Source organism: Acomys russatus, chromosome 8 (assembly GCF_903995435.1).
Source record: "Acomys russatus chromosome 8, mAcoRus1.1, whole genome shotgun sequence".
Lineage (NCBI taxonomy): Eukaryota > Metazoa > Chordata > Mammalia > Rodentia > Muridae > Acomys > Acomys russatus.
Genome location: NC_067144.1, coordinates 10,263,369 through 10,289,926, shown reverse-complemented (window position 1 = coordinate 10,289,926; position 26,558 = coordinate 10,263,369). Strand labels below are relative to the sequence as shown.

Here is a 26,558-nt window from a genome sequence, read left to right as displayed (position 1 = left end):
TCTTAATTGTTACAGAACTATCTCCCCCCCCCCCGAAGTTTCTATTTTGTGTTCATTGAGCTTTTGTGGTTTATGTGATTTTTTTTTAAGTTAAAAATATAAGTTAATAAGCTTACATGGTAGAGTTATGAGCTGTGATTCCTTTCTATTTCTTTATTGTTTGGAAGTCCCATGTTGGCACACCGCCATACCCAAGCCCCCTCCTTCCACCTGCCCATCCCCCAGCTGCACCCACCCACTGTTTCACTGATGGTGTTAGTAATCCCCTCTTATTTTTCATCCTATCAGAAGCTGGCAGTTTGATTGATCCTTCTAAAAAACTGCCTTTTATTTAATTAATTCTCTCTGTAGTTTTTAAAAACTGATTTCGGCTGCAGTCTCCATTGTTTCCGTTTGTCTTCTGGCTTTGTACTTGCTCCTCTTCCACTTAGAGTTCACTGAAGTGGGAGCTTAGGTCACAGATCTGAGGCCTTTTCAGTTGATGTGGGTCCTTCTCTTGATGGGCCTGCTGGGTCCTTCTCTTGATGGACCTGATGGTTCCTTCTCTTGTCTAGTTTGGGTACAACTCCTGATGGGTCGTGACTACCCTTGTGGCCATTTCACATCATTCCACCCATAAGGCACATGCTGTGTTTCCATTCAACGCAATGTCCTGATGACTCTAAAGTACATTAATTGGCTTCCAAGCATTCAAATATTGTCCTGTAAATCTTTCTGGTCCTAATTTCTCCTCCAATTGATACAGGCAGAAAACAGTCTAGCTGATATTTTACTTCTTTTGAATTAGGTTGCATTTCTTTTGTGGCTCAGGATTTGGTGCGCCACAGCATGTGCTATATGTATTCTTGAGAAGAATGTGTGTTCCATCACATTGATTAATCTACAAAATGTTGGTAAGGCTCTGATCACCATTGCTTATCCAGTTGTTTTAAATCTTGCTAATTTTCTGCCCAATTGAATCAATTATCGAGAGAATGTTGAGATTTCTATCTGTACTCATGGATTGTCTCTGCTTTTAGTCCTATTAATTTCTAGTCCACATAGTCTCAGTTCTGCTGTTTGCTCCACACATATTTAGATAGCTATGTCTTCTTAGTGAGTTGGATTTATTCACTACCTATTATAACCCTCTTTGTCTCATCATTTTCTTTACTCAGAACTCCAAGTTTTAAATTTATAATTTTAAATTATTATTAAATATTAAATATATATTAAGTCTTAAATATCAATTCTATGAGATAGATAGATAGATAAATAAATAGATAGATCTTGGAAAGTCAGATTACACTTGCTGAATAGACCACAGTGAGCAGAGTCTTCTTCTTCTTCTTGTTCTTTAAAAAAATTTTTTACATTGCTTATTGTTCCCTTATTCACCCTGTCTTTCCTATGACAAGACATTTGTAACGTCCACTGGACCCAGTGGAAACAATGATACTTTTAAAAATAGCAATTGTGATGTCTCCTAAGTGTTAAGAACATCAATAGCAATTGAAAACTTTTTTTCAGGAAAGTTGTATTGGTAGGTTTCTAAATAATCATAATTAAGTTTAAGTAAACTTAATTTTTGGTCAATTATTTTCAGAGACAAATGTGTTCCCAGTAATGCCAACACCCTATTTGATAAAATTGGGGGGGGGAGAGAATTGCTTGATATGCTCACTAATGAAAGAAACATACCAGCAATATACACATCAAACCAGCTCAAATAATAATGTCATGGTTTTATTATAAATGATAACCACAACTGGTGCAAAGGTACCTCGGAGAGGTCACAGACCATGTTGTAGGAAGCTATGTATAATTGGCTCTCATAAGTAGGTAAAAGATGACTTTAAATCATTATTGCATCAGGAGGGTGGGGAGGGGACAGTGAAGGAGTGGAGACGGGCAAGGCACTTGCAGTCCTGGGAGTACACATCCTGTCTAATAAAGAGACAGGTTAGAAATGGCTTGTGAGTAGCCAGTGTATGGCTGCTCAAGAAGAGACAGTTCACCTGCTTAGACGAGCCCTCAGAAGTCTTTTGCTCTCTGGGTCCTTTCTGTTTCTCCAGCTTGTCCCAGGCTCTCTCAGTGTGGTGTGGTCTAACCTGGACATTCATGGAACCGATCCTGATTTCCAGAACTTATCTCTGTACTTTGTACATGATCTCTTCATTTTTCAGGAACATTGTTCTTTATTTCCTGTCATTTTTTAAAAAAATCTTTGCTCCTTCTTTATTCTTGGCCATTCCATTTACTCAAAGCAGTGGCCTCCAGTGGGTTGCCATAGAATCGCGTGTGGGACTTATTCCAGTGTATGTCATATTCTGGTGTGACTTCATTATCTGTCCTTCTCTCTCAGAGGACTGAGAGCTCCGAAAAGCTGGGGACCTTTTCTTGCATGCTGCTGCTCTTCAGCAGTTAAGGAAGAGTCTCACTAATGAAAGGGCTCAGCAAATAGATAAGTCGATGTATAAATGAGAGAATATTAGTAAATAAAAATAAAAAATAGAACTTTTATATGGGACATGCAACAAAAGTTGTTAGCATTGAACTTATCCAGGTAACTTAATCCTCGAAATGGCCTTTGTAACATCTTCCTTTTAGAAATGATAAAGCTGAGATGCAGTGAACACAAGAGAAGCATACAGCCACGTAGGATAGCTAAGAAGTGACTGAGCTAAACACTTAGAAGCATCAGACTTCTTTTGCCTCCTGGCTCTTTTCTGAGCTCTCCCTAATTGGTTGCAGTCTTGGGAAATCAAACACTCTCAAGTTCAGTTGTGACTGCAGTAACTAAATGCTCTCACTGTCCTATAATGCAGGTCACTCAGGGAACATTAGCTATCTGGATGAGGTCGCCACCACGGAGAATTTATAGAGAAAAGTAATGTGTCTAATTAAGTGGCTGTTGAAAACACCCACCAGGACAAATGGATTCTGGCAACAGAGGCGCTTTTGTTACTGCCAGAGTCCTGCCACAGGTCATTAAGATCTTGATAGATTTGAGGTGCTTTTCAGCTTCATTGCCTTCACCCAAGGACAAGTCAAGTCTTCTAGGCTTCAGTTGCTTGGAGGCCTAGAGACTTGGAGAGAGGTCCGCCATGGACCCAGGGGAGGACTCTATCAGCATTCAGTTAGGTGGGTTCTGAGCCATACCAGGGAGCATTCACTCTCCTAAGTGTGCACCACAGTGCTGTCTCCATGGTGTGCACAGTGAGTGGAACTGCATGATGGAAAGTGAGTGCAAGGAAAGGGGATGAGATTATTCTGGTTGACTTAATACGGAACTGTTCTATGGACTTGACGTCTCCAAATGGACAGTTCTTAGTGAGGGTTTCTTTTGCTGCTATGAAGCACCAGGACCAAAAACAAGCTGGAGAGGAAAGGGTTTATTCTGTTTACACTTCTACATCACTGTTCATCATCAAAGGAAGTCAAGACAGGAACTCAAACAGAGCAAAAACCTGGAGACAGAAGCTAATGCAGAGGCCATGGAGGGATGCTGCTTACTGGGTTGCTTAACATGGCATGCTCAACATTGTTTGCTCAGTCAGCTTTCTTATAAGACCCAGTACCACTAGCCCAGGGGTGGCACCACACACAATGGGCTGGACCCTCCCCCATCAATCACTGATTAAGAAAATGCTCTACAGACTGGCCCACAGACCAATCTTACGAAGACACTTTCTCCATTGAGGTTCCGTCCTCTCCAGATGACAACAGCTTGTGTCAAGTTGACATAAGTCTAGCCAGAACAGCAGCAAAACTGTAGGCTGCTACATGGAAGAAACATGCAAAAGAGGAAACCAGGTGAGTACAGTTTCGAGGCCAAAGCATAACATCAGGAGTATGAGAAGATGTGAAAATTGACTTCTAAGGGGGATAATGGGAGGTAGAGATGGAGTGAGCACCTGATCTCTGGACAGAGACCTAGGCTTCCCAGAGTTAATGTGCATGAGAATCCCGTAAACATGCAAGTTCAGGTTCAGTGGTAGGTCTAAGGTTAGACTTGAGGGTCACGTTGCTATCAAGCTTCTAGTGATGCAAATGCTACTGACCTCTGGGCCACAGATTTGACAACAGAAGTCTCAAGTCCACTCAAGTGTACGGAAAGCGAACAGTGCTGAACAAAAGAAGCAGCCTAGAATGGGACCTGACATAGCTTTTCTATTCTTTAGTGGCTTGTGATCATAAAGGATTAGAAATCAACAATTTCCAGTTTTCTAGTCTTTTTTCCCCTTTAATGGCTGTTAGCTGTATTTGCCATCACAGGGCCATTTTGTAATCCTTATAACATAATTAGACTGTGACAAGATGGAAGTGTGGCTGGCTCTCCTCCATCAGCATCACTCACCATCCCCTCCAGGCATTTGACTATTTCAGTTGTTTCTGGGCAAAGACTAAATAAAGTCAAATGAACAGCACGCGCAGAGAACGGTGTGCAGAGGGAAAGACGAAGAGGTCTCTCATCCTGCCCACTGAACCCCTGACCTCCTTCCCTGCAAACAAAAGACAATCAACAAAGAACCCAGACACCAGCACAAAGATCATTTAACCAATTTAAACTGCAGTGATCTTTGTGTCCGAGGAGTGAGAAATCACTAAAAGCACAAAGAGCAGCATAATGGAAAGACAGCAAGGCCGAGGAGAGTGTGGTCACCAAGTCAGACTCTCCTCTGACCTTTAATAAGTGGTTGCTCTTGAACAGGTCATTTAATCTCTGGATTTCTTCACCCATAAAAGAAAGCCAGCAGTTCACATGGTCCTGCCCTTGCTGACTGCTTGAGCAGAGCAGGTATGAAGGAGGCCACTTGCCTTGCAGTTCTGCTCATGGGCATGGCCCGGAGAGTGGAATGTTGGGAAAAACAGGGCATCTGCTCACCTGTTCTCATCATACCCTTGTCCCTCTGGCTACCGTTGCTTTGCCTCGATGTTTATTCAAAACCCTTTGTTTTTGTTTATCACGTGCACATGCATGAGCACGAACACCTGAAGATGTACCACAGTCTGTATGTGGGGGTCCAAGGACACCTTGCAGGAGTTGGTTTTCTGCCCACTGTGTGAGTTCTTAGATTGAACTCGTGTAGCTAGGCTTTGCGTCAAGCACATTACTGCTGGGTCATCTCAACGGCCCTCCTGCCTGGGTTTGATTTAAAGACCCCGGGGGAGCTAGTCTGAGAAAACTTGTAAGTCAACAGAGATGACCTGCACACCTTCACTTAACCAACCAAAGAATTCTCATTATTTCAACCACATCTCTGCTGGAGGAGCCATGATGGGTGCTTGAAGGGATGCTACATATGAAAGAAGTGATCCCTGCCCATCACGAGGCTTCCCAACAACGCCAAGGTACACATAGAGAGTATTTTAGCCAAAGCCATGGCAGAATGAACCTTAACTCTACTATAATGCTAAGTGTCTTAGTTAGGGTTTCATTGCTCTGAAGAGACATCATGACCATGGCAACTTTTCTAAAGAAAAACAGTTAATTGGGGCTGTCTTAGAGTTCAGAGGTTTAGTCCATTCTTGTTATGCCAGGAAACATAACAGCATGTGGGCAGACATGGTCCTGGAAGAGCTGAGAGCTTTACATCTTGATCCACAGGATCAAGAAGACTGGGACACACTGGACAGTCTCCAGCTTCTAAGAATGACACACGTTCTGCAATAAGGTCACTCTTACTCCAACAAGGCCACACCTTCTAATAGCACCGCTCACATCCTATGGGCCAACATGAGTCTATGGGGGCCATACCTATTCAAACCACCACACTAGGGTCCTCTTCTGAGCCTGAACTCCTTATCTTACACGGAAGAGGCTTCCTTTGTTTGGACTGTTACTGTGAAACCTACAGGAAGAACACTTTTAAAGGCTGCAGAAATGTCCCTGAATGTTTTTTGGTTTTTTGGGTTTTTTTTTGGTTTTGGTTTTTCAAATAGTGCAATGTTTCAATGTCCTTCCAGTCAAAGGCTTTCTTTACCAGCGTCCTTGGCTCAGGGCTTTGATGTTTAAAAAAAAAAAAAAAAAAAAAAAAAAAATAGGTGCTTAATCCTTGCACCCACTTGTGGTTTGAAAGAAATGGCTAAAAAATATAAATAAATAAATAAATAAATAAGCTAAGCATCCAAGTGGCTTTTAAAAGCTACATGATATCTAGGAACAATGTGAGGAAAATGCTGAGAGCAGTACCTCAAAATTACATGGATTACATCTTTTCATTGGCAAATGCAAGGACAGCACTTATCACACAATGTGTGCTACATTTTAAGTGTTCAATTAAGTGTAATTATTAAAATATAGCCATCCTTAGCAACATACACAAAGACTAGCTCGATTAACATATTACAAAAATTGACAGTGGATGTGTTTCTTCCGTGAGATTAAATTTCTAATAGACTAAACAACATACTGAATCAAATCTATTAGTTGAGGGGGAAAAAAAAAAAGATTAAGCTAAGTATAGAAGTACATACCTGGCATTCCAGCTCTCCAAAAGTGGAAGCAGGAGGATTAAAATCAAGCCAGCCAGTTCCCCTGTATTTATTTTGGTACAATAATGACAATACCATTATTGTTTCAAGTTTATCATTGGCTGCATATAAGACCCTGTCTCAAAAAAAAAAAAAAAAAAAAACGTAAAAAATAAACCTTATTTGTTTTTGTGCATCTACTCTTACAGGAACTAGAAAACAGGACCCATACCCAAGTATTTCTATTTTATAGTCACTCATTCACTTCAGACAGTAGAGGTGTGGTTTAATTTCACACATGCTCTACCATCTGGGTGCCTGACACAGAAAGTTCATTAGATTTCATATACTTATCATACCAAAGACCTGAGATAACAACTGCATAGGATGGGGGAAAAGCAGGCAATGAAGTGTATTCTAAATGTTTTTCACAAATGTGAAGAGGGAGAATTGCTTGGCCTCTGCCGCGATTAGTGGGTCTTCTTATTTAGGAATGAGAACAGTCTCTTGCACCGTCCACACTTGCGTGTGGAGGAAAGGGCTCATCTCCTCAGCCTCTCACATCACTGTAGTCACGGAGTACACTGCACTGAAGAGTCTCCACTAGTGTGGTGCCACACTTTCTGAGACACCAAGGAGTGTCAAGATGTTCATGGTGTCGGCTTAATGGAGCTCTTCTGAAAGGATGTACGCAAGTTTTTAAAACGTCCCCTGCCTTTTTTTTTTTTTTTTAAAGAAGGGCCAAGAAGGAGAATGGGAAGAGAAATGTTGAAACATCTTTACAACTGTATAGGCATAAAAATCCCCTTAAAAGGATGGCTGAGAGCCTGGATCTTAACAGTCTGCCTCAAGTACTTGTGAAATTTTAGCAAATCTGGGATCTAAATGGATTTTATGGCCCCCTCTACAGTTCAGCATCTCAGCTTCTCTGGCCGTTGTCTACTTCCTCTTCCCAAAAGCCTTCAACTTGTATTTCTAGTGTTACTGAATACTAAATCCATATCAGTTCAGATTATCATAAGAGACTCACTGGAATTAATGTGGAAGACAGTCTTGCTAACACATTTTTATTCCCTTTGATTTATATAGAAGCCCTCCTACAAGAAACTGTCAAGCTAGGCTCATTCCCAGTTCTGCATCCCAGTGGGTGCATCTATATGCAGAATGACCTACCCAACCTTCCTGTGTGGACACCCTAGACACATTTTCCCCCAAAATTGTCCTTAGTTTTATAAATGATTAATGACAATATTTAGGGAAGGACCTAAAGGAGTTGTAAGCTGTTTCTTACAGAACTTCAATGAAGTATGACTAGATTGCCTTCTGAACAGTGACCTAGTCAATCCACCAGTTTCCTAGGTCCAAACCAAGAGTTGCTGATGACTTTTCTTACAGACAATGGTGTGCAAAGATCCACAAAGCCTAGATAAGACAGCTATCAGTCTCAGATCCCAACTCCAAACGCATCCTTCAATAAAAGCCCTGTGATAAACAACACAGTTCTTAGTATTTCTCTCCTGCAGTAGCAACATGCTAATCTTCTGTGATAGAGGGCACAACAGGCTAGTACAGGACCAAGGCAGAAGTTTTCTTACCTTTCAACATAGGCAAGATTGGGGAGAACCAGGAAAGGCTGTCTCAGCCACAAGCCCAGAACAGGCCCTGCAAACACACAGCGTCCACCTTCAAGACATTTCTAAAATTTTATATGCAAACTTTTCCACTTGCCACTGGGGAAAACATAGCCTCTCTGAACTGAATGGCAGACTAGTACTACATTGTCACGATGCTAATGGTAAAAGCAGGGCCCACCTGAGTTTTCCATCATTGCCTTAAGTTTAGGCAACCCACATAGTGATGGACTATGAAATTAAATTATGGTCTGTAGTGTTTGCCAGCTTCGTAAGTATTGCTGTAGTTTTACTGTGGTGCCAAATTCAAGTTCTCCAGAATCCAAGTGCCTACCTTCCCTACCAAAAGCAAGTTTTTCATTTCATAGGTCAAGCATGGCTTGTCCTATTGTAGATTTATCCAGATGAATTCGTAAAACCTTTAAATGATAGGCATTCTTTTCCTTAGTGATAACTCAGAGATTATGGATATGCATAGGATATAAATGAATGAAGGAGAAAGTGGAAGAAAGATGGAGACAAGAAGAATGAAAATCAGGAGGAATTTCTTCAAGAATTTTACAGTATCATCTTATTTTGTCCTCTCAAAACCACTTCAGATATGAATTTTAGTCTCATATTATAAATAAAGACACAACGATTAGAAACATAAAAAAGAGTTAGTGTTTCATTCTGTTCTCGGAAGCTGTTTGAAAGAACGGTGTAAAATGGTAAAATGCTTTGTTTCTCCTTCCTGCTTTTGCGGATTCCATTTTGTCAGCCTAGATGGTTAAGCCTTCAACGATATTCTTCTGGAAACTCAGCAAGAGAAGCTGCTTTGTTCCAGGGGAAACAAGGAGACATTTCTTCCTTCAGCCGAAATGACCCCTGGGTTACTGAAATGCTTATCCCAACAGTGCATGCAGTGTTCACTGAGCCATCAAGAATGGAGGTAGCTGTTTGAAACACATCTCCGTGTAATATCGGGGTCCCATAGACAAACATTCCCTTTTGCTTTTTAATCGATATCACTCGGTGTGTGAAAGGTCACAGGCAGTGTAATTTCTAGGATGGGGTAGGAAGACAATCATCGGCATGGCAGTGTTCACAAGGGAAGCCCTTTCTGCTAAAGGAAGTCTTAAAGGTGAAGGATGGTGTTCCACAAGCAATAAAGTCTGTGTGTTCACTTGGTTCTTGTCCTAACTCTCACCAGTGGCCTGCCTTCCCTACTCTACATGACTTCCCTAGTACTGCTGTCTGTACTCTACCTAGAGCTCAGACTATATATAAGATGTCATCTGTACTTTTTCTTGCTCTTCCTTTCCACTGCTCCTAGAATGAAATGACCAACCGCCCAATGTAGTTACAGATAGCATGCTTGTAGTGGAGAGAGACCAGAGCCAGGTATCTAGGACACTACTCCGTGACACAGACCTGAGCTATGGCTGCAGTACTGGCTGGATGGGAGTACCAGTCCAGAAAGCTGGCGTCAAATCTGCCTAACCAGCTAAGGAAAACCGATTTCTAGTTGAAAAAGTCAAGAGATCAGCACATACAAGACCCAGAAGAGAGTCTATGGCATGCTTACCTCCCTATCTGTTCCAGTGGCATCAAGAAGCTAATGTCCACTTCCCTTCACACTGCCATATACTCACTGTGTCAGGAGCCAGAACCCTTGAACAGTCTCTCCAGAAGTCTGTGCTACGTGGCCTCTCAAGTCTTCCACAGCAGTCTCAATGGCCCCGGGCTGAGTGGAAGAAGAAATCATTTTGCTTAGAGAGGAGAGAAAACACTCTGCACTTATGATTAGTTAGAATAGTCACTCCTCCTCCTCATCCTCATACTCATCCTCCAGGCAACAAAGAGTTGTTCTTATATTTGTATATTGTATTCACTGTCTGGCAGAGAACTTGACCTTTAATGTTAGCCTGGTCCTATCTTCTCAAATCCTATACTTTCTCACTGAAGTGAAAATAGCTGTTTTAAGAGCATTCTTTCCAGAGAAATAGGCTTAACAGGAAGTTCAAAGTAGCTTACAACAACAACAATACATATGATCTTCTCAAATTCCAAGAGCACATGTTGGTAAAATGTAAAAAGTAGCTTTCTTCCAATTCTCTGACCATCAGTGTGGTTGACTCAGTCGCTCAACTGTCTCCCCTCAGTTTTTTTTATTCACTTTACACCTGATCATAGCCCCCCTCCCTCCTCTCCTCCTGGTCCCACCCTCCCTCCCCCTTCCCCCATCCCCCTCCCCTAGTCATGAGAAAATGGAAGTCCCCATACGCACACCAACCCAACCCAGCACATCAAGTTGCATCAGGACTGAGCACATCCTCTGCCATGATGGCCTAACGAGGCAGCCTAGCCAGTGGGAAGTGATGAAAAGCAGCAGCAGAGCCCATGTCAGAGACAGCCCTTGCTTTCCTTATAGGGAATCCACATGAAGACCAAATTATATATGGGTTATATATGTATAGGGGGCCTAGGTCCAGTTCACGGTCTTTGGTTGGTGCTTCAGACTCCACAAGCCTTCTTGGTCTCCTCAGGTTCTTAATTTTCACAACACAAGTGTTCCCACTTGTGGGCCTAGCTCTGTGCAGAAACTGATTGGCCCCTTCTCTAGTAAATGCATGCCTTCCCTAGTTCTAGGGTTCTTCAACTTCAGTGTACGCAAAAGCCATAGTGAAACATTTTAGGACCATTTCCAGTTTCTTATTCAGTTTGCTTCGGTTGGGACCTGACACTGTATTTCTAACATGTATCCAGGTGATGCTGTTGGGGTGAAGACTATACTCGTGACAATAGACTTCATTGACATGGACTTGTGACAACCATACATTCTAAGCAGTTATTCTCAATGCTTTACTGTATAGCATAATCATCAGGCAACTTTAAAAAAAATCCTGACCTAGGATACATACTAGACCAGTTATTTCAGAAACTTGGTGGATAAGCATATAAGTACATCAGGAGTTTTTAAGAATATATGCTCTCTTATAGGGGAATCTAGATAAGAACAGAGTGATGGTGCTTCAGATGCAGGATATGTCACTGGTTCAGAGTCTGAGGTACCTAATTAATTCATCCCCACACCTGCTTTTTGCTTCCTTCTGACCAGGCCAAACCATCCATGTCACCTAAAGAGAGGTGAGTGACAGAGTTGTCCATAATCAGCTCTGCGATTTTAGTTTATCGCTTGGATTTCCTGGCTAACAGACTGAACTAAAGCGAACATTCTGGCCCACACTGATGGCCATAAGTTGCATATGCCTTCAAGAAAATGCAGTCATTGCTTTTATAGCCAACGATTCTGGTTCCATCATATTAGCCAGTTGCTTCTTGAGTTGGACAGTCAACTACTGGACTGAGAAAGGCTGGTCAAAAAGCTGACACCGGCACTTCGTACTCACCAAAGGCCATATGTAATAAAATCATCAGCTTCTGGGGTTTCGTTCAAATATGCCCTCCCTACTACCAGAGAAGTGTCTACTGATGTCACTCATTTCCAGTGGCACTGTAGGCAGCCAGTCTACCCTGGAGGGAAACTTCTGTAATCTCCTAGCAGTTCTCCCTTTGCTCAACCTTATAACTTCTGTGAGACATCCTGACTCTTCCGGGCCCACTTCTCGAAGTTTTCTGAAATATAATGTGCTCTTTGATGACTCAACATTGGTATTTTTCTCACAATTTCTTTACATAATTTTAGCTTCACAAATATAACTCAGTAGTGAAACTAATACTTTTCAGAAAAAAGAAAAAAGAAAGTAGAATTGGCGAGTAATCATATAGTCCTAAAATAAGCATTTTGTTGAATGTTTTTATGTCAACCAGTTCACAAAAAGTACGTGGAGATGACTATAATAATGTATAAAAATTTGAAGCCTTAGTATCTTCCATACCAAAAGCAACTGCAAAATCTATCCAACTGAAGAATGATCTATATTTGATCTTGATATACCTCTGTGAAGTTATACTTCAGAAATTCGTGCACGTATGCAAAATGCCATGGGGTGAAGAACTCTTTGCCGCCTTGTTTGTAGAGAGCAATAAATGAGGGATAAATACAAATGCAGATCAAGAGGGCGCTGTGTTATGGGATATGTTTGGGTAACCTCACACAGTGAAGGTTTAGGAGTAATAAAGTAGACTGGTAAACGAAAAAGAAAAAGTAAAGCAGGAGAGGATAAGGTAGGCCACCTTCCTTATGCAGAAATACGTGGAATAAGCATATTCTTGTTTGGTGACACACAGCTAAAGTAACCATGAAAAGGTCTATGAAATACATTAATGTTAGTTTCCTCAGGGTGGGAAAACATGACATGCAAATAGACTGTGAGAGTGCTGTTTTTCTATACACCTTTTCAAGAGCAAAGCGCTAAACGTGTGTTATTTATGGAAAGCTCTGATTGTCTCTACAGCTCTGTCAATGATTTTGTCTGCACCGTTCTTTTTTTTTTCAGTATGAGCATTGTTCAGACCCCTTGACAATATAGAACAAAATGCACCCCAACAGAGAACTGTGCTTCCTTATCTTTTATTATTGGTAGTTAATTAGCTTTTTTTTTAACTTTTTAAAAATCTAATCAATTTAAATCTAATAACTTAGAAAAACATTTTAAAATCTAAGGGCACTTTGCATCTTAGATAGCGAGGTCTATCCCACTCCTCCTAATGGTTATCTGGAAACCATGGTAAGTCGTCTTGGCATTGTTCCTTAGTTCATTTATTAGATTTCTATGATAGTAATTACTGTAACTTAACTATTGGGAGATTCTACGAGACCCCTGTACATTAAACAGTAACAAACTCTGAATAATGACAGGCTTTCCCATCATTCTCATTATTGTTTATGTTAAATAAGATGGAAATAGCCATACTAGAATTCAAGGATCAAATGCTTAGTGCAAACAAGCCCTTAGCTCTAAGACTGCAGTCAAAGGCAAACAGGAGACCATGATCAAGTACGTCATCTTTCACCACATAGTGACTCTATTGTCTCTTCCATTTTTAGCCCCGAGTTGTTCCAGGCACAGCACACCTTCTTGGGGAAATTCCAAAGACTTGCCTATCTGGCCCCTTGCACTTCCATGATATAGACTAGTTTGACCCAAAGTCAAGGCCCAAACAATGGCCTTGGCTTTGTTAACATTTTCTATGTAGGAAGCTCCCTGTGCATGCAGAAAGAAGCAGTAGTTCAGGAAGAACTGCTCTTGGAGACTGTCTCTCAGATTTCTTCTGTAGCTTCTATGATGGCTAGATAGAGGCTGTTTTGCAATGAACACATAAGTAAGAGAATGAGCTCGAAATCGGTCATGATCTGTAAAGGCAAAGCAAACGCGCATTTCCTTGTAAAAAAAAAAAAGTGAAAATTCACCTCATCGCATCATTGCTGTGCTTCTGCTCTCACAAAAGAATAAATCATCTTTACGACACTCCTCAAGGAGTTTCAACACAATGGAAGCAGAACAACCTCTTGCCCAGCGCGATGTTTATTTTTTAAACTAAATGGAAGAGCACACAGGCAATAACAATAAAACTAATAAATGTATTTGTTCCCAATGTGAGGGCAAGTCACTGGGAACCCTCTAGCAAGAGAAGAGGAAAAGAGAGAGAGAGTATGAAAGCCAAATTAGTGTCATGGAAGCAATGGCACAATGGGAAGTCCTGGAGCTGCTTATTAAAGTCTCGCTGCTCACAATAGAACACAGGCTATAAAAAGGCCACGGGGAACCATTAATTAAATATTAAAAGATCAAATAGTCTTAGTCCCATTAGTTTGTATATAATTTACATTCTCTAGTATAAATTTAGAGATAATTCTCCATCTCAAATCGCTTTCAACTTTCTGATAAGGTATCTGCAAATACAGAGCCCTACAGGGAGTTTAAAAATATCTTTCTCCCTGTGGGCTAAGCATTGTTCTTTTCATAAGAAGTTGCTTTTGCACATCAGTCTCCATAACTAGGATGATTATCATAATATACCTCAAGTTATTAGCCTTGAGGGATACTTTTGTTTGGAGAAGGCATGAGGGCCTTTTTTTAGGTATGTCTAAGCAATAATAGCAGATATGCTAAAAAAAAAAAAAAAAAAAAAAAAAAAAAAGGTTGCAAATGGACTAAGAGCAAGTGTGTTAGACTCTCACTTCTGGGACTTCTCATTCATGTCCGAAGGTCACAGGTAGCACAATGGCAGTATCAGGACTCCTGCATTGCAGGTAATCTCCCCAGGCCTGGCAAGATCCTCAGGGTGCTGGCTAACCTTGGACAAGTAACACTTAATTCAGGTACCTTAGGACATTCACTGAATATTTCCAGGTCCCACTGTCCTGAGAAAAATGTGCCTAAACTAAGTCAGAAAGGCAGAGTAATTTTTTTATGTAATAATACAAAATGATAATGATCAGCAAACCACAGAAGGGGGTTAAGAGGCTAATAACTTATTTTATGATCTGGTACTTAGGCATGTGATATAACAGATGATACGATGAGGCTAAAATTACCATGTGTTTGTTCAAGATTTCGTATTTCCATGCCCAGTCATTCTTTGAAAATCATCCCTCTTGAAACTCACAGAATTGATTGTTCTCCTCCTTATAGCCCTGGCACTGAAAAACTGTGTTTTGCTAGCACAGAAAGCCAATGATTACATTTCTTTCCCAGATCAATGATATGAATAGAAAACATCCTCAATATCCAGCTAAAGTTAAACACATTGTATCCCATTGTACAATACTACGGCACTAATAAAAAATGTCACAAAAACTATTGTGGCCATATGAAGCAATACTTAACATATATACTTTAATTGCATACAGAAATTATATATATGTGTATGTATATATATATATGATACATATATATATATCAAAAAGAAAACCACTCGCAAGTGTATAAGAGCACATGTAAGTAACTTTTTAGTTAATATTCAACTGTGACATTACTGTGATTTTCATGTTGCATAACTACATTTTCTAATTTTTTTTTTATCAACAAACTGCTTCTTGGATGATGACCATAAAGTCTTCTAATAAAATACTTCAGCAACAAATTCTTCCACTCACTCAGTGTTTTTTTCAAATTTGCAATGCATATACTTGAAATTCTTGGCCTAGAATAAGTCTATTTGTCTGTGATTATGGCATGGAATCATAGTACTATAAATAGATAGCTAGGAAACTAGTCCTAGCCCCAAGTTTTCTGTTTAATACACTCTTGGGCAGTCAAATCTCACTCACTATTGTGCTATTGAAAATGAGTAAGTCGAACAGCAAGAGCACATCAGCATTGGCAGAACGTTTACAGAAATGCAGAATCCAATTTGTTCACCAGCTGGACCATGACATCTGAGATCTCACTTCAGATCTAAGAAGTCATCACTTTATGATGACTCTCACACATCTGAAACTGCAAGTGTTGTGGACTTACTTAATTATTCTTTGATAAAGTCAAGCAGCCTTCTCTCTGCTACACACCCTTGTGTCAACATTTATAACTCACCCTAGAGATAATGTTGAGGTAACAGGCACCTTGTTGCTGTTTGTATTATCATTTATAGAATCGTGAATGTAAGCAGAAATAAGAGAGAGGAGGTACTGAAAATAACAATGTTTGAAATGTTTATAAATGAATATTGACGAAGTTAGCTCATTTAGGGGTCTCTATACAACACTTGCATTTTATTTATACTTTTCAGGTGAAGAAATTGAGCCTCTCTCTCTCTCTCTCTCTCTCTCTCTCTCTCTCTCTCTCTCTCTCTCTCTCTCTCACACACACACACACACACACACACACACACACACACACACACACTTCCATCTTCTTAACAACCACACCATCTTGGATTTGATTTGCAAGCTAATAAAACTAGATCATTCTCTTGTTTATTTAAAAAATGTTTCTTGGGTTAATGTTCACCCCAGAATTTATAGGTAATCAGATGAACATGCCTCTACTAAGTATGGAATATTTCCCACTGAAATGTTAGTTAGGGGTGTGCCAGAGACCTATAAAATAGCACAGGTTGATTTTATTGCTCTTTGTCACCCAAGAACTTGATGGTAAGATCCTACTTATTGCTAAAGGCATCATACACTTTGGTCATAGGTCATGGAGAAACCAAGCTGACACTCACCTTAAAACTTCCTCTTTGTTGGGTAGGTTTCATAGAGATAGAAGATGCTTTGTATAGAGAAGACAATCCATCAATAGTCTTACACACCTGTGAACCTTGTGAGCTACAATAATGACTGAACTATGCAGTGGGGACAACAGTGGCATAAACGTTATAACGATAACCAACAGCTTCTCAGTCAAATTTAAGACCTGTTTAACAGGAGGAAGCTCATGCCTGTAAACATGGCAAAGAACTCATGGGTGGGTATGTTAAAGGCCCTAAAAATACTACTTTGTTAAACCAATCTGTCTCCTAAATATTAATTTTTGTGGTAATAAAGTAATACAGCTCTCATCCCTCAGACAGACATTTTAATGCAGTAGATGGTGGTAAATAAAAAAAATAGTAAATGGGACACATGTATCATATTCCTCTTACATGCAAAGCTCATTAAACATTGCAGTTGAGGGAGTGCCAAAACAAAGAACCATAAAATCAGGATGAGTGTTTCAAAATTATATCGTTGGGACATGTAAGGACCATTGCACTAATGAATCATAGCAACTGTGGCTGCCTAAACACGACCTACACAGGATCAAACTGAGCAACACTCTAGCATGGAAAAAGAAGGGTCTCTCAAAGCCCCATCCATAGATGAGGTGCTATGAGCCTTTGAGGGCTACTAGAAAAGGGAAAGTCAGTCTTGTTCAGCAATGTGGTCCACGGTAGGTTGCTAGTACTCCGCTGGATGGTAGGTGCTCTACACTGTGTGTATACAGGCAACATTAACTGGACTCAGTGGATTGTAAAAGTAGAAGAAAAATGGAAGGCAAGCATAAAAGGAGGAAGAAGTGAAATTTTGTGGTGCATGTATGGGGTCTTGGAGGGGAAAGTTAGAGGGTTGATATACTCTAAATGCATTGCGCTTTTATATGAAATTATAAAAGAATAAATTAAAAACTTTAAAACCTGATCTGCATAGAATGCCAATGGATGCTTCATGACAACTGTGTTTTTGTTGTCCTCCCTCTAGTTAGAGCATATTTATTATACCGACACAACAGTCTGGTCTGAAGGGAAGCAGGATGCCCTTGGACTCTCACGCTCATAGTCCACCAAGCATCCTCAGGTACTCGCTGGACTAACTCCTATAAAAGACAGTCATGCTCAGAAGCTCTTGAGAATTTGGGTTTGCTTTCTATAGGTTGGATAAATATGGTACCATCATGTAAATATTTATATAAATGATAACTTTTATCCAAGAAGAACACTGGACTTGAAGTACCTAGCTGAAGCTCTTGTACCACTGTGTGGCTTAGGTAATTTCATTCACTTAAAACTTGGCCACTCTTTTAAAAAGTGTCATTTTTATCTTACCTATGTAAGCATTTTGCCTGCATGTGTTTAAATGAACTATGTGAGTGTCTACTGCCTGTGGGAATCAGAGAAGTTGTCTGATCTCCAGGAACTGGAGTTACAGGTGGTTGTGAGCCTCCATATGTGTGCTGGGAACCAAACCTAGAATTTCTGAAAGAACAATAAGTGCTTTTAACTAAAGAGTCATATCTCTCTCTCCCTCCCTCCCTCTCTCTCTCTCTCTCTCTCTCTCTCTCTCTCTCTCTCTCTCTCTCTCTCTCTCTCTCTCTCTGCCTGCTGACTGCCTCATGGTGTCATATAAGGCCACAGTCTTGTTAAGTAGTTATAGATATCTAATGGCACATGTAGTAGCTTTGGGGCTGTGTCCATTCATCTAAAGAGGAGCTCCATGGTCTAGCCTTGCTTTCCCTGTATGTGACCAAATAAGAGTTAGCCACAGAGACATTCATATTCATATTCATATTCATATTCATATTCATATTCATATTCCAAAAGGCAGACGTGAAATCGATTGTTTTACTTGGTGGAGATCAATTCAAGTAGCTATGCACTACAGCCCAGTCAAGCAAATCCCTGTCCCGGCTCATTTGCTAGCAAGCAGTAGCAGGAAGACCAACATATCCATTCATTACAGCCTGACATCATCCCTGAGATTCCCCTATCCCTGGTTCACTGGCAAAGGCACAGCTTTTAAAGTGACTTGCCAGTAAGACTATATTGCGTGGCAGAGGTCAGTCCTCCCCCACCCCACCACCCCCATGTGTTCTACAGAGTCAAGAAAAAATTCAGTTCTGCCATGAAGATATTCTCTGCTCCTACTGTAGAGAGCCGACTGCTCTACCTGTGCCAACTTCAGCACTCCTGCCATCACAAGCAGTGTAAAAATTGCTGCATAAGCCTTTTATCTTGCTTTCATAGCTGCACTAGCCCCAGCCACCAGGCCCTTACTCCGCATCACTGCTCTGTGCTTTCTCCTCAAATTCTGGCATCATCCATTTCTAGATCATAAGACTCCAAAGGCTGCTTACATTTCCTTTGCAGCTCCATCTCAACTTAACTTTGCATATTCAATAAAGTTCACATATTTTGGAAAACAGACCATATGCTTGACATATGCGAAAACACTCACTCAAGCGCAGATAACATAGCACCTACCAAAGTGCCTTGCACATAGGAGTCTACATAATGTTTAAATACACACATATGCATACGCACTCACGCATTCAGTTGCTGTAGCTAGAACTTTATCTTAAACAAAGGTATATATTTAGAGCCACCAAATAAGAATTCATTCCACTTTGTAAACCATCTCAAACTCTTAACCTCCACTACTTTGTGATATGGAGCTGGAAAATACATTTTGAAGAGCCAGAGAGATGACCAATCAGTTAAAAGTGCTACCCAAATCAGAGAACCTGAGTGTGATCTCCAGAAACCACACAAAAACCTCAGTACTGTGGGGCACACATGTAACTCCAGCATTTCTGTTGGGAGGTGGGGATGGGAGAACTGGCCAGAAGCTGGAGTATGCACCAGGGTAGAGGCGAGCCCCACAAGAAGGGCCCCGTCTCCAGACCAAACTGGAAGCTGAGAATCAACTTCCAAAAAATGGCCTCTGCCTTGGTATACAATACTCCCAAGCATGGGCAGGGGCGGGGGGGGGGGGGGAGGGGAGAGAAAAATTTATTTTTCAACAGAAAAGGTGTCCCATATATGCATGAAAACCGTTGTCATGGTTCACATGTCCATGTTTTTCCTCCAACATGTTATGGCTACTATGTTAATAAGAACTGTGGAGGACCACAAAAGATCAGTAAGTACAAAAAAAATCAACAAAGAAGTAAGAAACCCAGGAAGTACTTTCTACTTGATCCCAATGTTAGAAATTTATTACAGTAGCTTTTTACACCTGGTATACAAGCCCTGTCCATTTACATTTCTGGCTCCATTGCTCAGGTGAGAATTCTGAGCTGCGCACAGTGCCTGCAAACAGAGTTTCAGTTCCAAACTCTTGCTCCCATGGTAACGTCAGCATCCTGGCATCCATCCTGAGATTCGGCTCAGCCTCAGTAGCACTTTCCACTTCACAGTCTATGACTTTCTCAAGGAAATAATGAGTTCATAGCTCTACCTTCTAGTTATTGTGTTACAGGTTCTTTTTGCATCCCTGCCGGACTGAAGCCCAAACACATAGAGGCTACAGAAACTATATCTCCTTGATGCCATCTGAGAGATAAAAAAAACCCAGATTGGTCTGGCTTGTCTGAAAGCTACACCCTTCATCCATACAATGGAGATAAAGACAACTACATGAGGATCATAGCGACTATTAGAAGAGATGTGTAAAGCGTGTAACCCTTGGCAGCGTGTGGTACAGAGAGGGCAGTAAGGTTTCAAAAGAAATTTTGAGTAGAATTCAAAATCAGGATTTTTACCCGAGTAGCAAAGTACTTCCTCGAAACATAGGGCTGGTGGTAAGGATTAGGGTAAAGTGTCGATTTAGTCACACTCTGCTGTCTTGAGATCTGCCTTGGTCCTCGGTCCTTGCCCAGGTCTTCCTCCTCCACCTCCTCCTCCTCCGTGGACACGTGGTCATTCTCGAAGGGTTGGTCATCTTCCTCCCGCTTCAGAGACACGGGCTGGAACCCCTCAAAGCTCCCAATCGTTGCCATTTCTCTAGCTTAAAACAAACAGAAACAAAGAAACACTCTTTTCATCCGATGACAAAACATGCCACTTGGATCCTGGCTATGGAAAAGCAGGTTATGAGGAGCACCAGATCTCCCCCTCCGCCGCCCCCCGATGGGAAACCGAGGCACCAGTGGACAGTGCCGGAGCACAGATACCTAAATGCTGCCATATGCAGGGCCTTCACAGTAGAGGAGAAGTAGAGACTCTTTGGTCAGAGAAAAAGAACCTGCGAATCACTCCATTCCCTCAATTTTAATATCAGAACATAAACAGAGCTAGGGAGACCTAGCATGAAAACACTGCCAGGTGATTCTTCATTGTGATTTCCTGGCATTTTTGTCTAAAACTCTTCCAGGTCTGGTTTGTTTTTTTAAGAGTGCAGAGGGATGAAGATGTGTTCCCTAATCAGCTCCAGGGATGGGTACGAGGCCATGTGTGGTATGAAAAAGATGCCCCCATAGGCTCCTATAGTTGAATGCTTGGTCACCAGGGAGTGGCAATACCTGAGGTGTGTCCTTGTTGGAGTAGGCATGGCCTCATTGGAGGAAGGGTGACACTGAGGAGTGAGTTTTGAGGTTTCAAAAGTCTAAGCCAATGCCGGGCATGGTGGCACATGCCTTTAATCCCAGCACTCGGGAGGCAGAGGTAGGCGGATCGCTGTGAGTTCAAGGCCAGCCTGGTCTACAAAGCGAGTCCAGGACAGCCAAGGCTACACAGAGAAACCCTGTCTCGAAAAAAAAAAAAAAAGTCTAAGCCAAGCCCAGTGTCCCTCTCTTCCTGGTTTCCGTGGATCTGATGTAGAACTCTTAGCTACTTCTCCAACACCATGTGAGCCTGTATGGCCCCATGTTGTCCACCATGATGAGAATGGCCTAGACCTCTGAAACTGTAAGAAAGCCCCAATTAAATGCTTCCTTTTAAAGAAATTGCCATGGCCATGGTGTCTCTTCCCAGCAGCAGAGCACTGACTAAGCCAGGACATAACCCACCTGCAACTGAAATGTTTTTCAAATCAAATGCTCCAATTCTAACATCTTACTTTAAGGAAATGATTTAGGAAAGTGTCCAAAGACAAACACACACATACATACTTAGTAACCTTGTGTTTTAAGTACATAAGTTCTCCAGGCAGTGGTGGTGCACGCCTTTAATCCTAGCACTCGGGAGGCAGAGGTAGGTGGATCTCTGGGAGTTCGAGGCCAGCCTGGTCTACAAAGTGAGTCCAGGACAGCCAAGTCTACACCGAGAAATGCGGTCTCGAAAAGCCAAACCAAACCAAACAAACCAGCAAAAACCAAGTCCATAAGTTCTTCCATAACCCCATTATGTCTAATAGAGGCCTACTGTGTTAATAAATAGCAACATTAAGCATTCACACATACTTGCATTTAATACCAAGTAATTAAAATAAAACTAAGTATCATTCACTAGTAGAGAATTGAACAAATGAAATGTATGCCCGAGAGTCAAATTCAGTGCAGCTGTTAAAATATGAATATATACTTCATCATAGAAAGATGCACAAATTATATTTTACAGAAAATGAAAGTTATTGTGCATGAATTATATTGTTCAATTTTCTTAAAATCATTCATAGGGAAAAGAAGAAAATATTACACGTGTATTTTTGTTTGTGTATTTGTACATGGGTGGCCAATATTTGAAACCAAAAGAAAAACTAAAGTGTTAGAAGTAGCTCTCTCTTCGTGGTGGTGTTGTGGGAGACTCTTGTTTTCACTTTCTGTATCTCTGGGTGCTACCAAAATAATCATTCAGCATTTAAACAAAAACAAGAAATTGATTTCTTTTTGTAAAGTTTTTTATTTTGTTTTGTTTTGTTTTTTACTTCTTTTTTTTTATTAATTTATTCTTGTTACATCTCAATGTTTATCCCATCCCTTGTATCCTCCCATTCCTCCCCCCCCCCATTTTCCCATTATTCCCCTCCCCTATGACTGTTCCTGAGGGAGATTACGTCTCCCTATATATTCTCATAGGGTATCAAGTCTCTTCTTGGCTACTTGCTGTCCTTCCTCTGAGTGCCACCAGGTCTCCCCCTCCAGGGGACATGGTCAAATGTGAGGCACCAGAGTACGTGAGAAAGTCGTATCACACTCTAAGCACAAAATAGAAAGGTCATGAAGACCCAGTTTTAAAAAAAAAAAGTCTGTTTGGTCTAGTGTTCGGTTTTCTAGCAGAACGAGAAAGCCATCCGAGGACATTGCCTTCGCCTGGGTGCTTTGTCCAGTCATGCAATCATCCCTACAGGAGGCCAGCTGCTAATGTGTCCTAGAAGCAGGCTTCGTGCCTAGGTTCACCATTAGGAATGACGTCTTACTATCTGAGCTGCCTCTGCTCTTAATCAGCTAAAAGGCAGCTTTAATTCCATGTCCTCGGTTCTTGCGGAACGCCAGAAAGTGGGGAGAAGCCTGGTTTGCCAGCATATTTTCACCCTTAAAATGGAGACAAGCTAGAACATTCAATAGAGGTAAAAATAGCATGATCACAGTGTTGTAAAGATCCTTTTTCTCCTAATTGAAACATTGTCTGTGGGAGGGAAGAGAGAAGCTCACACAACGGTTTCCAAGGCTGAAGAGGAAGCTAAGCAAGTTACAGGAGTCACAAAGCTCCTAGCCAAGGTTTTATAAGCAGTAATAACAGCGGCGGCTGGAGGGGGGGACTCTCCAGCCAGCCAAGCAACCTGCAAGTTGTATAGAGAAAGAGAGAGGGCTTCAGGGCTGTGCTTTCATCCTTGGGTGGGCTTTGATGAGGCAGCAGCCTTTGAGTCAACTATGCTCCCATTTAGGGGGGAAAAAAAAACCATGCGTATGCTACTGTAAGTAATTCCAGCAAGCTCCACTAAGGTAGTAAGTAGACTTGGACAGATTATTTCTTGGTCAGATGTTGATGCCTGTTGGAGGTAAATAGACTTTGTTCACATTTCTCCACTTGAAGTAACACAAGTGCATTGCCTAAATCTACGTGTGTCCTTTGGCACAGGTGATGCTATCGGCACTTATGTCAGGATGGCAGGAGTAAACAGAACTGTCTCTGGCAACTCTGGATGTCACTCTGAGGGGCTTGAACTCAGTAGGAAATGCAGTTGGTTAAACTCCTGGATTGCCTTATGCAGCTCTTGTAACCCTGACAGTCTTGATTACTCCATATACATCCTTCTGAGGACACAAAATAGGGAGGGGCCACCTAAGGCATCCTTGGCAGTACTTATGGACATGCTTTTGGATCCAGCTTGCCCATCATAACAGTAATGGGAAGGCCTTCCTTGAATATTCAGGTAATGTTTTAAAGGTAGGTACACAATTGGCCTGTGGGAATAAAACGTATGAAGAAGCAGGAGAGAGCGAGAGACAGAGACAATGACAGAAAGAGACAGAGAGACAGAGAGACAGACAGACAGACAGACAGACAGAGACAGAGACAAACAGATAGGCAAACTTTGGCTGCCTAGCTGTTCTGTACTCCTGTGTGTAGGTTGGCCACCTCCTTGACAGTGGGTGTTAGAAGGAAATCATTTCCAGAGTTCCCATGGAGGGAGGTTTGTGTCCCTGGGAAGGGAAGCCTGCTTCTGTGTTTGCTCAATCCGTGAACACACTAACAACAGACATCTGCTCGAGGCTCCTGTGCCTGGAAAACAGAGGGTGGATTTAATTAGCACCACTTCCTCTCCCTCAGGCTGTCTTCTCTGGAAACACTTTGGGAAGGCAGCACTCTGAGATGATGGAACTGTCTGAGATCCAGGAACTGAGGAAACTCTCAGCTCCATTTGCATTCTTACAGCCATAAGCCATGGAAGCTGAGCCAGCCTTCCTGATTGGAATCGGAGTGCTGAGCAACCACTGTGAGGACGTCTCCAAGGACAGGAAATTAAAGTCTTCAACAACTTCCCTACTCCTGGTAGAGGAGGGCAGGCATCTAGCTAAGCGTCCCCTTTGGTTCCTCAGCCCTCAGCTCTGAAAATCACCAAGTCAATGGAAAACATCCTCTCATCTCTGCTTAGAAACCTGAATACACTGAGACACCAAGAGCACATAAGTTGATACCTGTAACAAGTACTGCCTAAATCAAACAACCCATTGCTTCTGTGGCACTAATTCTGCCAGGCAATGAATCTACTAGGAGCCACTTAGACCTGGAAAGGATTATCGGTCCATGAGAGGTCTTAACAAATTTATCTCAACCGCTAGTCCTTGAGTAGAAACAGGACAATGCTGTAAGGAGGTAAATACCTGGGCTTAAAAAAAGAAAAGATATGGTGTGGCCAAATCTCCTCATTCTTGGAGTTTGGATAATGAAGATCTCACTTAAGAAAGGTTTACAATATTGCTTGTTTATTCTGGGTGGAACTACCTGAACACCTAGCAACGGTGAAAGATGCCTATGTATACCCAACTGATGCTATACAGACGTGAAAAATATCATCCCAAAAGCAGCAGCATAAGAATAGGGAGCATGGCTCCCTATTTAAAAAAAAAAAATGTAAAGCAGCTATTGCCTTTGAATAAAGATGATTGAGATTCATTGAAGGAGTAGGATTAAGAGAGAATTCTAAAGATTAAGCAACTTCACTGCTATTTCTATAACTAGATAAATACATATAGGAATGATTCTCAGGCAGTATCCAAAGAATATGCTACTTTTCTTATGGATAGATAATAAAAGTTCTGAATCTCTCAGTTTGAAAAATCAGAGTGAATTTCCCATATATATGTATATGTGCGTGTACATATGTATATATATATGCATATGATATGCAGACAAATTACTTCTAGATCTCTGTCTAAGTATAATTGTCTCTATACAAGACTTCAATCATCTCTCTGTGGCTTTTTCTAATATTTCAGGATCACATAGGGCATAAATTATAACCAAAGGATTATAATCCAATCCATCTCTTTCATTTTGTAAACCCTGGCACAGAACTACTAAGATGAAGGGCTTGGCTCAAGGTCATGCAGCTTCTTGAACCAGAACAGGAAGCCACAGCCCTCATCTCATACACCCTTTGTCTTCCATGGGCCTCATCTTTCATATCCTTCTTCTTCCTCAGTCCTCATCCTCACAAGTCCGGTTCTCTGGTTTTTTCCTATCCTGTATTCAGGGCCATTTAGTCAAAATTCAGAGCTCACTTGTCATGTGCAGGGCCTGGGTTCCTTTCCCAAAGAACAAGACAAAGGGGGTTAAAGTCTTCAACAGAATCCTTGGCAAAATAGAGACCCTCAGCCAGCCATGGAATTGGAGACACAGCTCCACAAAGCTGAGTTCATACATACCACATGCATGTAGGATCCCAGCAAATCAAAATAGGGCATCAGGGCTCCTGAAACTAGAGCTACAGATGTTGTGGGTGCTGAAAATCAAGCCAGGGTCCTCCAGTTTGGCTAAGTGCAATTAACCGTTGATCCGTCTCTTCAGCCTCTAACCACTGAGCCGTCTCTTCAGCCTCAATTCATAACTTTTGTTAGCGATGTTATTACAATGGCAAGTCTCTCACAAGCAAGAAGGTCTTGGGCTCGCTGAGATTAAATGCTTCCCTGGCTCGAATCCACACCCTGCTGTTCATTGCTGTTAGGCATTCCTTTCAGACTCTCAATTCTTGACCATCAGGCTTAGAAACATTCTCCACTGCATCCTGGAAGTTCTCTACCTGACTGGAAACTACATGGTCTGGTGTAATTATTTCTTTCTCTTCTAAAATCAAAGGCAGAGGCAGTGTTTCGATCCCAGAACACATTTGTTTCTCAGAGAAATGGATGAATACCTCTTCTGAGACTGGACTAGCTGAAAGGGAGTGGCTGGCCACATTTGCTTGGCCAGGACTTGAGACAAAAGCATATCAAGGGGTCTTGGGAACTTCTGCTCTCCCAAGAGTTTGGTGAAACAAACAAACAAATAAACAAAACTCTTTGTATATAAGAAAAAAATGCGTTCAGATCAAGCAAACAAGACTGACATTAAGAAGAGGCTGGTATGGCTCAGAGCTGTGTCCTCATGGGCCTTTGCTTAAGGCCAGCACAGAGCTGTCTTCAAAGTCCTTCCCTAGCTTTCAGGGCTGCCTTCCTGCTGAGGCTACACAATCACACATACTCCCATTCATTGTATTTTCGTGTTACTAATACCTTCTAAAGATACACACAATTTTCTATAACAAGCCCTGACATGAGCATCTTCTATATCTAAGCTTGAATTTAATACTACAAAGTAGAGGCTCCTCACTAGTTCCTAAAAGCTTGGGAAGATGGGCTTCATTAGCACCAGCCTCTTATTTATTTTGCCTGCCACGGTATT

The 26,558-nt window shown here is 41.5% G+C and overlaps 1 protein-coding gene across 1 annotated transcript in view; it reads right to left on the bottom strand.

Annotated features, from left to right (window-relative positions):
- Nucleotides 1–26,558, bottom strand: part of Tprg1 (tumor protein p63 regulated 1) — a 130,568-nt gene that overhangs the window by 78,165 nt on the left and 25,845 nt on the right. Inside the window, exons 2-3 of the mRNA XM_051150788.1 lie at nucleotides 19,997–20,241; nucleotides 9,722–9,813 (exon numbers count right to left, since the gene is read on the bottom strand). Of these exons, the coding sequence (XP_051006745.1) occupies nucleotides 9,722–9,813; nucleotides 19,997–20,233 (329 nt within the window). The 5' untranslated portion in view covers nucleotides 20,234–20,241. The remainder of the gene's footprint in view (nucleotides 1–9,721; nucleotides 9,814–19,996; nucleotides 20,242–26,558) is intronic.